This window comes from Castor canadensis, chromosome 19, assembly GCF_047511655.1.
Source record: "Castor canadensis chromosome 19, mCasCan1.hap1v2, whole genome shotgun sequence".
NCBI classification, from domain to species: domain Eukaryota; kingdom Metazoa; phylum Chordata; class Mammalia; order Rodentia; family Castoridae; genus Castor; species Castor canadensis.
Window position 1 is genome coordinate 29,050,715 of NC_133404.1, and position 17,848 is coordinate 29,068,562.

Genomic DNA, 17,848 nt, shown 5'->3' on the forward strand with positions numbered 1-17,848 from the left:
CTTGCTGTCCCTTCTTGCAGGGTAGCTATACGGGTGCTCCCTCTGCTCTGGGGCCTGCCCTTCTGCCATGCATCTCAAGCTGCCAGCTCTCACTGAATCTCTGAGTCCCTGGGGAATTCATTTGTGTTCTGAGCCTCATTCTCAAGCACAGAAACCATGAAAGTCAGTCCAGATGTCAGCTCTCTAGACAGTAGCTGAGGTGTTTCTAGTCTCCCTCTATTCTTTGAGAAATCATGAAAGAGAAGCCCAGTTTTCATTATTACTTAGGTTTGACTAGGCCATCTGATGAAGAGACGGCTACCACTGATGGAAAAGGTGGCTTGTGACTCATAGTTCCCCAGAGAACAGGCCACATTTCACCACACAGTGCTTCATGGGGGAAGCATCAAGGTGGGTCAAGGAGGCAGAGGACAGAGGGGAAAAAAACATAGGAGGATTTTTTTATTGTAGTTTCCATGGGAAAGGCAAGGCAAGGCAGGCTGAGTAGGCTTGGGATTGGCTAGTTTGGATACTTTCAACAGGATCTGCAGTATGGGTACCATCCCTGGACATCTAATACCTGTCCTGGAGTGATCAGGACAAAGGGGGATAGTGGTCAGGAGCGTGAGAGCTGCACACATAGATTCTGGAGTGATTGTTTAACATAGGAAAGACGAGTTGTTTACTATGCCTCGGAACTGACTAGCCTGGAAGGGACTCTTCAGGGTTAATAAGACCCCAAGTGTCAAAGCATCAGAGTACAGAAAACTAAAAACCTAGTTAACGTAAGATGCTACATAGGTCAGGCCTCATCTCATTGGCCCAGATGCCTCCTGGCAGCACATGCCCTTGAGTTTGCTGAGACTTGACTGATTCCAGCTGCCTTTCACCCTGGAAGGACATAGAATGTCTCCATCAGGAGACCATGAACAGCACAGGAGGCCAAGAGACCTCCTATTGTTTGGTTTTGGGCTTCTTGGTGACTCATCATGGGTCTCCAGACATGTCATGTGGCAGTCGCAAAGGTAGATGTGTCTTGACAGCTTGGCACACTGTAGCTCCCAGGGAGGTCTTGGAAAGAGGTTGTCTGTAGGGTGTGTTTAGAGGTTCAAGAGCCCTGCTGTTGTCTTGGGTGATAATCAGAGTTAACCAAACCCTTTGAGGTTTGTAGGCTTTTTAAACAACTGTTGAGGTTTTACTTGTCCCAGCATGGCTGTTCATAGAACAGAACGTACTATAGTTTTGCTGGGGGTTGGGGGTAGGGGGAGGAACCAAGCAATTCTCTGTGGATTCACTAAAATAAACTCAGGATTAATGAGCAAAATTCATTGGGGAGACCTGTTTGTCACATTCACAAAGCTGCAATCTGACTTTACTTACTCTTGCATTGTCATTCATTTGCTGAAGACAAAATACATTAGTTCTCAATAAACAAAAGTGGGTCCACCAAAGTCCTCTCTCCTGCTTCCTCCAGACCTTCACAACCTGGGAAGCATGGCTGACTTCTCCCTCCCATTGGGGGACAGTGAGGTGTATGAGCCATGAGTCTTTTTTTTCTTTTCTTGGTGACATTGGCATTTGAACTCAGAGCCTCATGTTTCAAAGCAAGTGCTCTGCCACTTGGACCATGTCCCTAACCCTTAATGCTTTAGTTATTTTTCAGACAGGATCTTGTGCTTTTTCCTTGGGCTGGCCTCAAACCTTGATTCTCCTACCTATGCCTCCCAGGTAGCTGGGATCACAGACGTGAGCCGTCAAGCCCAGCCCTTCCCATTTCTCTTGGCATCGAGCTCCCTCCAAAAGTTTTCAGGGCAAGTGCTACATTTTGTGCTGTTTTATAGGGGTGGCTGCATGTTGATAGGTTTGCCTTGACTTATACAAGCCTGTTGTTTAGAAAGTTGAGATATAAATTAGAAACGGGGAGGCGAGGAAGGGACGGGGTCACTATGAAAAAAACCAAAAAACTGGTGTTGTTTTCTTTTCACTTTACCAAGAGACGTATAAAGTCATTCGTTTCAGAAAGTCTCCCAGGGCATTTAAAATATTATTGGGTTTAAGCAATTTAATAGGAACACGTATATTATTGAAAGTGAGGCAAACCTGTCCAGTGCTTTCCCAGGGAGCTTATAGAAGTATCTGGAATTGTCTGCTGGGGGATTGAGTCCCACTAGCAATCTGACTTGTCCACCCAAACAAAAAGTCAGCAGCTAGTTTTCTTCCTTTCATCTCTCCTTCTCACCTCATGCCCACAAGACTCACCCTCAGAGTGGATGGATCAAGCATGCTTATCTCGCCACTGTGAGCTCTGAACCCAGCAATCAAAAAAAGCAATCCATTAGCAAGCTAACAGCAGCGAGTTCATTTGCCATCAAAATGATTCGCCCAGATTATTTTTGTACCCGGCAATTTATAGTAAATGCATCTTTCTTTTTTCATTAGAGAAATGATTGCTATTTTTCTTCTCTGTGGCATTTCCAGAGAGCCATTCACACTTCAGGCTAATGTTGGAACAGCAGGTTTCTACTGAAAATATTTACCTTTTCTCTGTTGGCAACTCGTCAGTGTCGGGGGAAATAGACGCTCCATTAAAACCTAAATACACGATGCTTATTTTCTCACACGCCCGTCAGTCTCCTTCCAAGATGAAAAGCATTGGGAAAAGTGTTGGGAAACCATTCTGGTTGTATGTTTTTGCATATTTTTGGATGTCTGCTGGCATCCCATTCTTTTTGTGCCAAAACAGGCATTCTACCCCTATAACTTGTATAACTTGTATAACTTGTATAAGAAGTCCTAGAATAGCAGGTTCAATTTCACCACTAGAACATCAGAATTAGCTTTGGCTGCCTACATGGTCAACAATGTCTCCTCCCCTGAGGAGTCTATTGCTAAATGTAAGGGCATAAAGAAATACTACTGCCATTTATACAGCAGCACTGGATACCAGGATGTATCTGTTTGGTTTTTGCTACTGTAACAAAATGCTTGACACTGAATAAGTTATAAAGAAAAAAAAAGATGTCTTTAGTTCACACTTTTGGAGCTGGACAGTACAAACAGCATCATGCTGGCTCTATGAGGACCATCCCACCTGGCTATATCACATCATAGCCGAGACCATCACAGTTATGGACACGTGCAAGAGGAGATAAAGAAGAAAGACAGGAAGTCAGAATGCAAGTCAGGGGTCAGGCTCATTCTTTTATAAACACTCACTCTCTTGGGAACTAACCAGGGTACCATGAGAACTACCTTAATCCCTTCTGACCTCAATGACCTAACTACCTCCCACCAGGCCCCGCCTCTTAAGGGTTCCACCACCTCCCAACATCACCACACAGGGGACCCATCTTCTCACATATCAACCATTGGGGCACACTCTCAAACCATAGCACAGGGCCTCCCCTTATATTTTCATTAGTTCTCCCAGCAGCCCCACTAGGTAAATATCATAGAAAACAAGGATTCAGTGAAGCTGAGTCCATGACCCAAGGTCACATAGATCTGAGATTCTACCCCAGGACTGTCTGACCCTGGCTCTTTCCTCACTGGTAGCTGCTCTGTGTCTTGCTGGGCCTTGGCTTTGCCACACTATATCACCAACTTCCTGAGCTCGTGTGACCCCTCTCCTGCGGGGTCCATGGCCAAGTGAGCTAGGCCATGGAGACAGAAACCATATAGATGAAGTGCTGGGCGTCAGAGACTAAAGAAGAATAACACTTCGTGGCTCAACCCCCTCCTCTCCACCCAGAATCCAAAAGGGAGAAAGTCCAGTAAGCCAGCGTTATAGCCCTTGGAGGCTGTGCCTAGGGGGCTCTGCCCTGCCTGTAAAATGAACCTTACAATGCATGCCAAAAGCCCAGGGAAGATGTGGGCCCCATCATGACTCCCTTGATCTTCAAAGGGGAATGGTACTTAAGACTATGAAACTTTGGAGTGAAAGGGTCTAGCTCAGTGGTAAAGCATGTATTTAGCCCTGGGTTCAATCCCTACCGCCAGAAAACAAACAAACAAACAAACAAGCAAGGCACTCTGTTTTTCAAAAGATACCATAAACAAAAGTAAGGAGAGAAAAATATGAGAGCTGGAGGAGTGGATCAGATAGAGCACCTGCCTAGCAAGGAGAAGGCTTTAAGTTCAAGCCCCAGTACCAAAAAAAAAAAAAAAAAGTGGCCAGAAAATATAAACTGGGACATTTTTATTTTATTTTATTTTTTCTTTTATTCATATGTGCATACAATGTTTGGGTCATTTCTCCCCCCTTCCCCCCCGCCCCCTCTGGGAGATTTTTTTATAACCTATATAACCAGCATGGTTATACAGATGGTACCTGGACAATGGTGTCTTTCTGGGCTTTCCTGCAGCCAGGTAGCTGAGGTAATAAAGAGAAGAAGAGATATAGATGGAGAGCCAGAAGAAGGGATGGATGGTGCTGATGTTAAGTTATCCCTACTGCTCATTTTTAAGGCCTTCAATCTGTAAAGGACAACTCTTCCTGGGACTTCAGCCCCGTGTTCTGCCATCACTCATACAACTGACTGGCGCTCCTGCATAGCTCTGGGCAGTGTTGTTGAACTCCTGACTTCCCCCAAACCTCAACCTTGCTATGGCTTTGCTGCACATTTCTCTGACATTGATTTTGAGCACAAGTCAGACCATGCATTTCCAACTAAACTCAATATCTGGCTGCAGTGCCTCCTCTATTACCCCTCACTCACAGCTGGGGACTTTAGAGCAGGGGAAAAACCTTAGGGAAAACTGAACCTTCAAAAGTTGGTTGAATGAACTGATGGAAGAGAAGAATCTACTGCAGATAAATCTTCGAATTCTCTGTAGATAAGAAATTTCTCACCCAGCCAAATTAAAAGGCATTTAGTCATTTGTTTTTCTAATCCATGTGCTAGTGGGTGAGAGAGTTTAGGACAAGAAAACTTGAAATGCCTACATTGGGGATCTCTGTCTTATCCATTGTCCATCAGGAGTGACGGCAAGGTGTGGTCACAATTGCAGTGGGATTTGATTTAATTCACCTGACATATTTCTCACTGAGCACCCAGGGAGGGTCTCTCTGCCCATGGTCTCCTTCCTGTGGCTACTTCTGCTTAAATCCTGTACCATTTCTTTTAACCTCAGGGAAAAGCCACTACACTTGTGGTTTCAGGACCCCTTTGCCCCGAAAGATACCAAAACCTGTGGATGCTCAGGTCCCTTATATAAAATGGTGTAGGAGTTTCATAGAACCTGTGCATACCTTTCCATCTACTTTAAATTAGCCCCAGATGACTTGTAATACTTAATATAATGTGAATACCATATAAACAGTTGTTGTGTTATTGGTTAGAGAATAACATCAAGAAGAAAGGGCTGTATGTTCAGTACAGGCATACATTTTTTTCTGAGTATTTTTGATCTGTGATTAGTTTAGTCTTCAGATGGAGAACTGTTGGATACAGAGAGTAGACTATATTTTGGTTTTTAAGCTTGGTTGTATTCAAAGGTTTTGAGAACCACTATGTGTTGATATAAACTCTGGGATAGAGGTCTAGTGGGAGGAACCCTCCTAGGTGAGGTGAGCCCCAGAGGGAGAGCTTGCCAGGGCCTGGGATATGTAGAGAAGTGGGTGCTGCAACCATGTTCTGGAAGAGTCTTTAATGGTACAGGAAAATGCTGCATACAAAGTTCAGTTTCTTAGAAAAGAGGGATTGGAAAGAAAATACATGCTTCAGGCAAAGAAAAGTATCGGGAGAAAGTAACCCAAACCTTCATCAAAGAGCATATGTTATTGTTACAATCGGAGAATCTCTTCTTGTTCATTGTGTCTGAAGTGGCTCTAAGATGGAGAATGTGTTTTGGTGACAGGTATGGTCACTGCACTCCCAGAGCTGGATCCAGTGTATGAGGGGCTCTGGAGCCCCCTGAGAGGGGCAGCAAGGTTTTCTGAGTCTCAGAGAAATCTGACTGTGCATCTCCTAGTACCCTAAAAGAATGTGCTGGCAACCATCATTATCCACTGCTTCCCAGTTTCACGACAGGCACCCCTAGCCTCCTCTGAGGGAGGCCCTGCTGGGAAGGGCCTACCTGCCAGGTAGAGAGCCAATTAGCAGTGAAGGCAAATGCTAGCATAAGCCAAGAAAGAGAGGTCCCAGGCAGGGGCCACAGGCAAAGGGAGAGGCCTGTGGGACCCCACTCACCCATCTCCTTTTGGGGTGCTCTTGAGGGTGGACTCCCCACCTCAGAGACTCTCCCTGGGAACATGGAGCTGAATGTAGGTGAAGATGAGATGACCAGCAAATCTCAAGACCTTCCCCAACCTCCGCCCCGTCCCTTCCTCTACCTCCGCCCCGTCCCTTCCTCCGTAGGCTAAGGCACGGGCTCCTGTCTTCAAGGTTAAAACTCGTGGTGTGATTCATCATAAATCAGACATCAGGAATGAACTCAGGAAAGAGAAATAAACACAAGCTGTGAGAAGCTGGGCAAATTGAGAAAGACTCCAGAGTCACTATAGAAATGTACATTTTTAGCCAAGGGCCAGTAGCTCACACCTATAATCCTAGCTACCCAGGAGGCAGAGATCAGGAAGATTGTGGTTCAAAGCCAGCCCAGGCAAATAAATAGTTAGTGAGACCTTATCTCAAAAAAAAAAAAAAACCAACACCAAAAAGGACTGGCAGAGTGGCTCAAGGTGTAGGCCCTGAGTTCAAATCCCAGTACTGCAAAAAAGAAAAGAAAAGAAAGAAAAGTGCATTTTAAGATGCTGATGTGACGTCATGGTACTGAGGGGAATCTTTGTGTCATTGGGTCCCCTGTTGCTACCACGCAACAGGAACTTTGCCATGTGGCCTGCAGTGTCATTTTGATTCTTTCTCACCAGCCAACACAGAGAGGAGGAGCAAATTTTCCAAACGATGTGGAAAGGGCACCTTCTGGGGAAGTGTCACAGTGTCCTGGTCTTGGTCACCTGGGCTCCCCGGCCTTGCTCACCTCCCCTCCCTGGTCCTTATGCTTGCCCAGAATCCCTTGCCAGAATCCCTGGCACTGATGGCAAGGCTCCCCTGTATTTTCAGGTATCCGCATGCTGGATGGTGATGTGACAGACGTGGTCGAAGCCAAGTCCCTGGGTATCAAACCCAACTACATCGACATTTACAGTGCCAGCTGGGGGCCAGACGACGATGGGAAGACCGTGGATGGGCCCGGCCGGCTGGCCAAACAGGCATTTGAGTACGGTATTAAAAAGGTGTGAGTAACCCAGGTCTACAGGGGAGCTTCTAGGGTGAGGAAATAGTGCATGTTTTTAGAAGCCAAATTACCAGAGTAATGCCAGCCACAGCCCTGAAACAGGTCTGGCAAGGAGGCCCTGCAGTGCCACAGCGAGGGAGGAGTCACTTGGGGGACGTAGCTATTGACCAACTCTGGTAGAAGGTCTCACTGTTCTAGGCTGGGCATCCACCCACCAGCCTTCTCTGCCTTGGAATTGGCTGAGGGCTGTACAGATGGGTGGGAGGCACCCAAGTCAGCTTACCTGGCCTGTTCCTTGAGGATGTCCTGGACCATGGCCCACCTGTCCACAAAATATCCAGCATGGGACTATCTGTGTCCATCACAGGATGTGTATTAATCTAATGTCCTACCTCAGCAAGAGGCCAGGGTCAGGACCCCCCATCCCTACCCCATCCCTACCCCTCAACCCTCTCACCCCACCCCCCAGCTCCACCAGCACACAACCCAACACAGTTTCTGGGTAAATCTCATCAGTGTCAAGGCAGAAGTCACATCCAAGAGGCTGGGGCAGCCAGCAGGCTCATCCCAGGGGGCCACCCACCATCTACTCTGCCATTATCCATTCTGGATCCCTGTGGATCAGGAATGCGGGGATGGGAAGTGTAGCTGGAGATGGACCCATTTTTACAAGCCAAGTGGCAAGGCAGATTTTCGGGTGAGGACAGCTTCTTGGAGCAGGCAGATGGAACTGTGGTAGACATCCAGGAGGCCCTGGGTGGCCCAATAAGTCTCAACCCAGAACATAAAGTGTGGCCCATGAGTGCTGGCAGGTGTCAGGGGGTTCCAGCAGAAAGCCCAAGTATCTGTCATTTTTGTGAGGGACAGGAGAGGAGGAAGATGGGGGAGCCAACCCCATTTTATTATTTTCATAATTTAAAACACTTTTTGAAGTTCTTATGGGTATTGTAACCCATGCACGGTGATTAAAATGTAACCAACAGCTAGGCACTGGTAGCTTACGCCTATAAACCCAGCTACTCAGGAGCAGTCATTCAAAGGATTGTGGTTTGAAGCCAACCTGGGCAAATAGTTCATGAGACCCTGTCTTGAAAAAACACGCTGCATAAAAGGGCTGGTAGAGTGGCTCAAGGTGTAGTCCCTAAGTTCAAACCCCAGTACTGAAAAAATATATATATATATAACCAGTACATCAGATGACATCAGAGGATTCCATTTAAGGAGCCTTTATTTGTCTTCCCCTGCTTATCCTCAGTCCTGCCCCCATAGAAGAACAATCTCTTTTGGTTTTTCAGGGTTTTTTGGTGTTTTGCTTTGTTTTTTAAGCTCTATTCATTTAAGCTCTTTCTGCACAATGTGATTTGATTTCTTTCTTGGATGCATTAACTTTGGTCACTTTAATTTCTTCTATGGAGTGAATATTTTTTTCTTAGCAAGGCCCCATCCTTGCCATCCCTCACTGTGCTGAAACCCCAAAGTTTCCCCCATTTCCTTCCATATCTCAGTTTAGGGGCTGCACCATGTCTCCACCTCTTGCAAGGTGTACCTGGTCGTCACCATCTCTAATGGATGGAGTGCCACACCACTTCCTCCTTCGCTGCCCTCTCTCCTGACTTCGCTGCCCTCATCCCAGCACAGGGCTGGGATGCCTGAGAACTAGTGATCAAAAACGGGGTCTAGCCGTTCTTGTGTTCTTCAGAGCTTACTAATATTCCATGTAGAAGAAAAGGAAAGGAAAGGGGGCATAGTGGACACTACACATCCACAGCACGTGACCTCATGCTCAGTCTTGGGACGCTGGACTCCGGGAAGACACAGTGGCAACCTCCATCACGCTGCTGAGCACCTGAGCTGGGTTGCAGACTGGGCGGGGGACTTCTGGCAGATTCAGGCATTACCAAAGGCAGCCACTGCCTACAAGGGACCACTGAATAAATAAATCACCTCTTTCCATGACTCAACTCCCCCTCCCACCCACTAGATCACTTGGATCTCAGACTTGATGACAACTGAAATGACCTCCAAATTAGACTGAATTCCAGCTTCAGAGAGGCTGCGTTAAGTTGGAGATTGCATTTTCTGCACAAAATATATTGCTTTGAAAAGTGTTGGTGCTGTACGCCTGACATTTCTGTAAGATGATTTCTAAGGATATGTGCTGTTAAGATGAGGCCTCCTGCTTCCAGGAGAGGCAATGATTACGTTCAAGGGATGGTTTAGATCATCCCTCTAGGTATGTGTAGATAGAGCCCATCCAAGATGTCGAAAAGTTGGTGCTGCAGAGAGGGGGTCTTTGCACTCTGGATTCTAAACAGCATTGGCTTTATCAAGCTGTCAGGGGAAGCAGGGACTTGCAGAGGGGACCATGTGGCTACCCCTCATTCTTGTCAGGCTTTCTTAAAATACTGAGATCATTTAATTTTTTTTTTAGTCACTCTGAAGTAAAATATGTCATATAGGGAGCCTTAAATTGCAGCTGTCAAAAGCTGTCACAGAAAATCCTCCTCGAAATTTGATGGTTTCAAACTAAACCACATTTCCCCATCTGTTTTTCCTCCGTGCCACTCCATTTGTCACCTACGGACTTTTTCTGTAAAATCTGACTTCATCTTTGGTAGATGATGTGGTCTGGTGGTAAGAGACTTTTGAAGCCATAATTTGGCACTGTGCTCTGTTTAATATCCATCCTTCTGAAGTGTCACTCCTCACATGACTTAAATATCGAAGGGAGATTAAACTCTGGTTAAAAACGCTGGCCTCATCCAGATGGCTTACCTTGGCTATCTCTCAGAATGGTGTCTCTGGGCTCAGATGGATAAAGTCTCTGCTCCCCAAGGAGGGCCCTGAAATAGGATTTGATCAAGTTGAAGTTGTGGCTTTACTGAATAGAAATGCCAGAATGGCTAGGGTTGAAATGTCCCCCTAGCTTCTGTCCTGTGGCTTCCAGACGAAGCCACTGGAAAACCTAGAGAGTAAAAGCAAAACCCTCAGTGACAGCTAAGGCTTCTGTCTCTCTGCCCCTCAGATCCGGGTGTCTTCTCTGCCTCCTTCCCACACTCTATTTCTAGAAAACCATTTAAGAAGAGAGGCTGTTGGTATTTGGCGCCTATGCGAAAGCATCAGTCTACAATAAGTTACAGTGTCCATTCTGGTGGAAAGACCAGAACTGTGATGTCAGCATCATCCGGGAGCTCTTTAGGCATGCAGAATTTCAGGCCCACCAGCTGTAGTTCAGATCTGGAACCTCTTTCAAAGGCCCACGTGTGAAAGGCATGGGTGTTGGGACCTTTAAGAGGTGGGGCCTGGAGGGAGGTCTTCAGATCATTTGGGACATGCCTTGAAGGAAATTAGGGGACCTGGCTCTTGCTTCCATTCCTGGCCATCAGGTGAATGGACTTCCTCTGCCATGTGCTCCTGTCTTGATGTGCTACCTACATCAAAACAATGGGGCCACTTAGGTACAGACTGAAGCCTCCAAAACTGTGAGCCAAAAGAAACCTTTCTTCTTTATAAGTTGTTTTTATCTCAGGTATTTGTTACAGCAGTGGAAAGCTGACTGACACACTACCCTAGACCTGCCAGGTCCAAGTCTGCTTTGTAACAGAATTCCCAGGTGACTTAAAGGCATTCACATTCAAATTTGAGGAGCACTTTTTTTGGGGGGGTTTTCTTGGTACTGGGGTTTTAACTCAGGGCCTACACCTTGAGCCACTCTACCAGCCCTTTATTCGTGTTTTCAAGATAGGGTCTTGCAAATTAATTGCCTGGGCTGGCTTTGAACCATGCTCTTCCTGATCTCTGTGCCTCCTGAGTAGCAAGGATTATAGATGTGAGCCACCGCTGCTCAGCAGGAGCACTGTTTTAAGCTATCCTCTGTGCTATAAGAATAATAAGGTGCTACTTCATTTGGCACAATGACAACAACTTATAAATAGATTTGTTCTGGGTTTTTTTGTGCTATTGGGGTTTGAACTCAGGGCCTCACACTTGATGGGCAGATGATCTACCACTTGAGCCACTCCTCCAGCCCTTTGTGAATAGTTTTGAGTGGGGTGGGGAGTTCAGGCTGACAGTGTGTTAGGACTGATTCTCATGTGAAATAAAGACAGAGTGGCATGGGCTAAATATCTTTTTATTTGGACTTTAGTTGCTTTAAACTGGCTCCTGATTAATCTTTTCCAGCAGGTAATTATAGTCCTGCTTTGCTTAATGATGGGGATGTGTTCTGAGAAATGCATTGTTAGGCAAATTCGTCACTGTGTGAACATCAGAGTACGCTTATACAAACCAAGATGGCGCAACCTGCTACACACCTAGCTTCTAGACACTTAGATGGTATAAGACCTTCTACACATGGTCCTGTATGCGATCTGTTGTTAATTGAAATACTATGTAGTCTATCACCATAATCACCCAGACACACCCACTTCCTTTGTACATTGTGCCTTTCTTCCGGAAGTTAACCTTTGCTAAATGTGGGTAACCTTTGTGGTGAGCTCTTGGCCACTCTGACAAGCCTAGCTTGGAAATACAGAAATAAGAGTGAGGCAGCTTAACACAGCAGGGCTGAGTGAGAACCGGGACACTCCCTGTGGGCTCTGTGGGGAGACTCAGGTTGGAACTGGAGTCCTCTTGGTCTGCAAAATAGAGTGGTGTACAGCTTATGGAGCAAGTGGATCCACTTGGCCAAGGGAGGACTTGAACTGTAAGGATGGGTGTACCTCATGCAATCAGCAGTAGGGTTTCAGATTGTTCTCTGCAGTGCTTGTAGGATTTTGTTGAAAGTTATCTTTAAACTGACCAATTATTGAGCCAATGTATCAATTTCCTCCCCTGTATTTGGAAAAGAGTGTCCTTGATGAGGACTGATGGGTCCAGTGACAGGTAGACCCACTCTTTGGGGCTGACTGAGTGCCACCAACAGGCCTAGCCATTTGGACTGAATCCATAAGTAACTCTTCCATTGGCTAATCATTAGCTAGTGTTTGTGGCTGGGATGACACATGGTTTAGTCGGAAATCATTGATCCTGTGGGTGTGGACTAGAGCAGAGCTGTTGGGACCTGTCCTGACTTGCCACTGTCTTTCAGAGGCTTTCTTTCTTTCGTGTTCTTCACAATGAACCAGTGAAACCTGGGCTGGTGTTGACGATCTAACCCCTCCATACTTACCCATGGTGGCAGGGATCCCAGGGAACTAATGGGACCCCTGTAGGAAGCCTCCAGCATTCTGGACCATAACCTTGTTTACTTATTCAGTCACCCAGAAGTCCTGGTTTCATCCCTCTTTACAAAATCAACTTGCTCTCCAAGAAGGGTACCTCTTTGACTATGTTTGCTTCTCCACAAATCCAGCTCCTTCCACTCAGAAAAATTAAAGTTATAAATTCTGCCAGCATCTGTAATCTTGGGATTACTTGTGGCACTACTAGGTCTCTTTGATCCTTGGCTGTTATCATGGGAATTAGAAGCTTTGCTCTGAAATGGAGCAACTTGTGTTAGACCTTGGATTTTTCTGTGAAGAACAGAGGGATCTTTTTAGGTCCTTTTTTCCCAGCAGGATCATGGGATTCTGTGGTTTTAAAGCTATTGCCATTGACAAATTTGAGTCACTAAAATCAAAACAGAGCCCTCTGGCCAGTTTGAGTATATCCTTCTTGGTCCCTTTGGAAGAATGGCAGAGCGGGGGAATCCAGCCGGGGTGTGAGACCTGCCCCAACGAGGTTCCTACTGCTGACATCTTGTTCTTTTTCCCATCTAGGGCCGGCAGGGCCTGGGCTCCATTTTTGTCTGGGCCTCTGGGAATGGTGGGAGAGAGGGAGACCATTGCTCCTGTGATGGCTACACCAACAGTATCTACACCATCTCCGTGAGCAGCACCACTGAGAATGGTCACAAGCCTTGGTACCTGGAGGAGTGCACCTCCACTCTGGCTACCACCTACAGCAGTGGGGCCTTCTATGAGCGAAAAATCGTAAGTTCCCTTGGCATGTGGGAGGGCTTATGGCGAGCACCTCTGCCCTCTGGGGAGGACTCCTTTTCCTGAAAGTTGAATTAGGTGGAGGCCAGAGTGTGCTGGATCCCAGGTCTTATTCTCAGCCCTCTGTGAGCCATTCAAGCCTCGAGGTCAACCCCAGTGCCTTGGCAGACTGCCTTGGGCCCTGCCTTGCTCATCTGTGCCCAGAAATGCCAATTAAAGCCCTCTCTTGGTTTTAGCAATCTAAAAATATCATTTAAGAATGGGGTTCATTCTCTTCGTGTCTTCTTTTAGCTTTCTGAAATTTTGTGACCACATCACTCAGAGTCCATTTGACCAGTCCCATTCTGATGTGTAAAATAGAATAAGAGAAACCCTTGCTTTTATACTGAAATTTTGGAAATCCGAGTGGCTTCTGTAGCTACCAAAGGATGTATCCTTGACTTTGAAGTCAAGCAGTGGTTTCTGTCAGTTCTGCTCACTTCAGTGAACATAAGTGTGATTTATCTTTTACTCTTTGCAGTGCTGGGGATGGAGGTCAGGGCTTTACACCTGCCAGGAAGCATTTTACCCTGAGCCACACTCCCAAACCCCTGATTTATCTTTTAACTGGTAACTGTGTCAATACATGCGTGGAATTTGTGCTTCTTCCTTCTCTACATACTTCCCTACATTAAAAAAAAATGAGGAAGGGACAGTTTCCAGAGTGAATTCATGTAAAATTCAAATGCACAGTCGTTAAGTTAGTCTGTAGACATTTTAAACACAAAAACCACAGAGCTAGCCAGACATGGTTTAATTTTAAAGCTCATTTCTCCTGCTGCTTAGCCATGTCTTTAAAAAAATTACTTGAAAATTTATTTTTACATTTTTCTGGGGGGGCCACACAGGCTTCCTGTTCTCTGCCTTACTGTGCACCAGAGTAAGGTCAGCCACCATCATTTCACCCTGGCTGGCTCACTAAGGTGTTAATTTAAGTCATTTCTTTTCCTTCCTACCATAGCACTCGGTCCTAGGATGGGCAACTGAGACTGAACCATGTCCTGTTCATTTAGGTATCTGGCTAGCTTGAGCACTGGTTTTCTGGAGTCTTATTAAACAGACGCTTGGGTTAAAACCTGATAGACACCTGTCCTACTGGCTGAGTGAGTGCAAGTTGAGGCTCATATAATTGAACACTTTGTACCAGATCATGCTGGAGGCCATTATCACCAACTCTGGAAGAGAGCTTGTGGCTCCATTTGCTTATTTAATCATGCCAGCATGGGTATGTTTACATGTACATGTGTGTATACATCTTAGGTATGAAATGCTTTAATTCCCTTTTTAAAAAAATTATCTTCAAATGAACCAAGCCTTGTATGCACCTATGAATAATAAAAGAAAAATGAAAAAAAAAAACTTAAAAAAAAAATTATCTTCTCTGGCGATCATGTGTGTGGGCTGGTACGAAGGATGTAGTTGGGAGAGAGGAAAGAGAGAAAATACACCCAATCAGAGTTGCTGCCCTGGCACTCTACTTTGACAATAGGGATGGTATGTTTTATGTATTTTACTAGAGCCCAGTTTTTGCTTTAGCCCGTACACATCCTGTAAGGGGCGAAGGACTGCCCTGGACAGTCAGTGCATCAGTCTTGAGTTCAGGAAGGCCTCTAATGGTAGTCAGAGCTGGGCCTTGTATGATCCCTCCCTCTCCAGCCAACGACTGCCCAACCAGTGAATGCACAGTGATGTCCTGTGTAGAAACGTGACTCTTGATCAAGGAATTGAACCTAAAATAAGCATCTGTGACCAGAAGCTGAGGGTCTGTTAATTCACTGAACATGAGCCAGGTTCCAGGCATGGCCCTAGGACTCAGGAAGGGGTTTTCACCTCACACGTGCCATCCCTGCTGGGGAGGCCTTTCTGCTCACTCCTCAGGACCCCGTTCTCTGAGGCTGGACAGCCAGCTGTGGGCCTCTGTGCTCTTGAATGCTCGGCATTCTGCCCAGTCATCCCTAGCTTCCCTTGCTGGCCACCATTTGCCCAGCATACATACGTGCTCATGGCCAGCACATCACCCACAGGAAGGGTACATCACCATGCCCATTTGCATGGGAAGAGGCCGGTTGCATCCTCAGCACTTTTTTCTTGCCCAGCTGTCCTCTCCATGTTGAGGTGTTTTTAGCCCTACGAAGTTGCTCTCTGACAGCATTCGTGTCAAGTTGTCCCGTGTATGTGTGACACAGGCTTGCTCCCTCTCCACTGTGAGGCTTCAGCATGAGCAGGGAAATGCACTGAGTGAGAGGATCTGGATTGTTATCGCTGCAGAAATTCATCCTCAAGAGTTACCCAAGGTGACTACTGGAGCCTTACCAGGGGTGGGTGGGTGAGTTCCTTTCTTGTTGCTGCCATAACAAATTATCACAAACATGGCAGCTTTGAAACAGCATAAATTGATATTTCACAGTTTTGTAGGCCACAAGTCCAGCAGCCTCTACTGGCTGTCTTGGAGCGAGCAAGGGTAAATCCAGGTGGCAGGGCCATATTCCTTTATGGAGCTGTGAGGGGTAGGGAGTAGGAGGAAATCCATTTCCCTACTCGTTCAGTTTGTGGACAGAATCCAGACCCTTGAGGCTATGGGACTGAGGTCTCCTTTCCTTGTGAGCTGTTAGCTCAGTGGCATTGTCATTTCTAGAGGCCACCCCACTCCTTGGCTGCGTCTTCCCAACTCCCCAACTAGATTCAAAGCCAGCTGTGCTGCCTTCCTCTTCCCTTTTAAGAGCTCACTAATTGTACCAGGCCCTGGTGAGCGGCTTTAATTTCACCTGCAGAGCACATGGGATTAACAGTAGGGCAAAGATCAGAGGCCATGACCCCACCTAGTAGAGCTGAACTCTACATGCTGATCCCATGGCTGCAGTTCTCCATTAAAGTTCCAAGGGGAGGTCCTGAGTCAGTGTCCCACCTGCCTGCACTCAGCACTGCCATGGTGAGGGCAAGCAGAACCCCCACTGGCAGAGGCAGCTTCACCTTCCCTAAAAAAATGGGGGCCTCATCGTCCCTCTCAACAGGCCCTGTGAGGTCAAGAACACTCTAGATTTATCTACTTCTGCAGAGAGAACCTGTGCTTGGGTATGCCACCTGTCAATTGGGGGAGATCCCAGTGTGCAACCTTCTAGATAAAGGCAGAAACATCATTTGGACACACCTCATGAACAGCCAATTTCTTGCTGCCCTAAAGTCTGGGGTCACTAGGCTGGTCTCTGGCAGATGGGCCAGGACTTTTGGGCATGAGTGGCAAGATTGTGGTGCCAGGAGACTCAAGGAGAAGGGCCTAGAGGGTTCTCCTTTATCTTACCTGGCCTTACCTGTTGTTCTGCAGCACCTCTGCTGTATTCAGAAATAAGACGAGTGCATCTGTTCTCACAGCTTGTGGTGGGGGGCTGCCAGTTGCTTGTCTTTCCCTTGCCTGTCCTTTCCCCTGCCTCATCTTGCCCTGAGATGAGCCTCTTCCTATACTAGGTCCAAATGTTGCAAAGCCATTCGGCAGGGAGTACCAGGCAGTGCATTTACCTGATACCTTTTCTGTTGCTGACACCCGGGGCCACATTCGGCTGTGACCAGCAGGTTGAGTGTCTGATTCCCCCGATTCCCCTGAGAGTGGATCAGCCTGTCTGCCATCCCCACCTGACAGGCCTCTCTCTCACCCAGGTCACCACAGATCTGCGTCAGCGCTGCACTGATGGCCACACTGGGACCTCTGTCTCGGCTCCCATGGTGGCGGGCATCATCGCCTTGGCTCTGGAAGCAAAGTAAGTTTTCTCTTTCCTTCCTTCATTTTCTTCCACCCACCCCACCCCCTTCTTTTTCTTGTTTAAAAAATGTTTAGATGCTAGTAAAATACACCTAATGTGACATTTGCCATCTTAGCCATTTTTAAGTGTACAAGCCAGCAGTGTTAAAGCCAGTCACATTGTTGTGAGGTCATCATTACCACCATCTTCAGAACTTAGTCATTTTCCCAACCTGAAACTCTGTCCTTATTAAACACTTACTACCTGGGAAGTTCTGCTCAGGCTGTCACAGGTGTGGCTTACCCAGCAGAAACTTACTTGCTTACAGTTCTGGAGGTTAGGTGTCCTACTTGAAGGGTTGGTAGGCTTGTAGATGGCCATGTTCTCCATGTGTCACTCTGTGGTCATCCTTCTGGGCGTGTCTGTGTCTAGATTTCCACTTCTCCTAAGGACACCAGTCATACCGGATTAGGGCCCGCCCTGACAGCCTCATTTACCTGAATTGCCTTTCTAAAAGCCCTGTCTGCAAATGTAATCATGTTCAGGACATCAGCATATGCCACGATTCAGCCCCCACAACTCTCCCAGGCCTGTCCTCAACCTTTCTACTTTCTGCTTCTATGACTTGACTGTTTGATATAGCTCATGTAAGCGGAGTCATATAATACAGATCTTGCATCCCTAACTCAAAAATTCCAAAAATCTGACTTTCTGAGCATGGACGTCATATAGTTGGAGTAGTTTGGATTTTGGATTTTTCAGATCAGAGTTGCTCAACCCTAAAGTCTATGCAGATGCTCTAAAATCTGAAATTCAAAACACTTCTGGTCCCAAGTGTTTTGGATCAGAGATCCAGCACCTGCATTTGTGGTTGGCCTA

The 17,848-nt window shown here is 46.6% G+C and overlaps 1 protein-coding gene across 2 annotated transcripts in view; it reads left to right on the plus strand.

The window, feature by feature from the left end:
* Pcsk6 (proprotein convertase subtilisin/kexin type 6) overlaps positions 1-17,848 on the plus strand; it is a 182,607-nt gene that overhangs the window by 82,414 nt on the left and 82,345 nt on the right. For both annotated transcript variants that reach the window (XM_074061558.1, XM_020161715.2), the window contains exons 7-9: positions 7,044-7,216; positions 12,978-13,190; positions 16,887-16,987. In XM_074061558.1, coding sequence (XP_073917659.1) covers positions 7,044-7,216; positions 12,978-13,190; positions 16,887-16,987 — 487 coding nt within the window. The remainder of the gene's footprint in view (positions 1-7,043; positions 7,217-12,977; positions 13,191-16,886; positions 16,988-17,848) is intronic.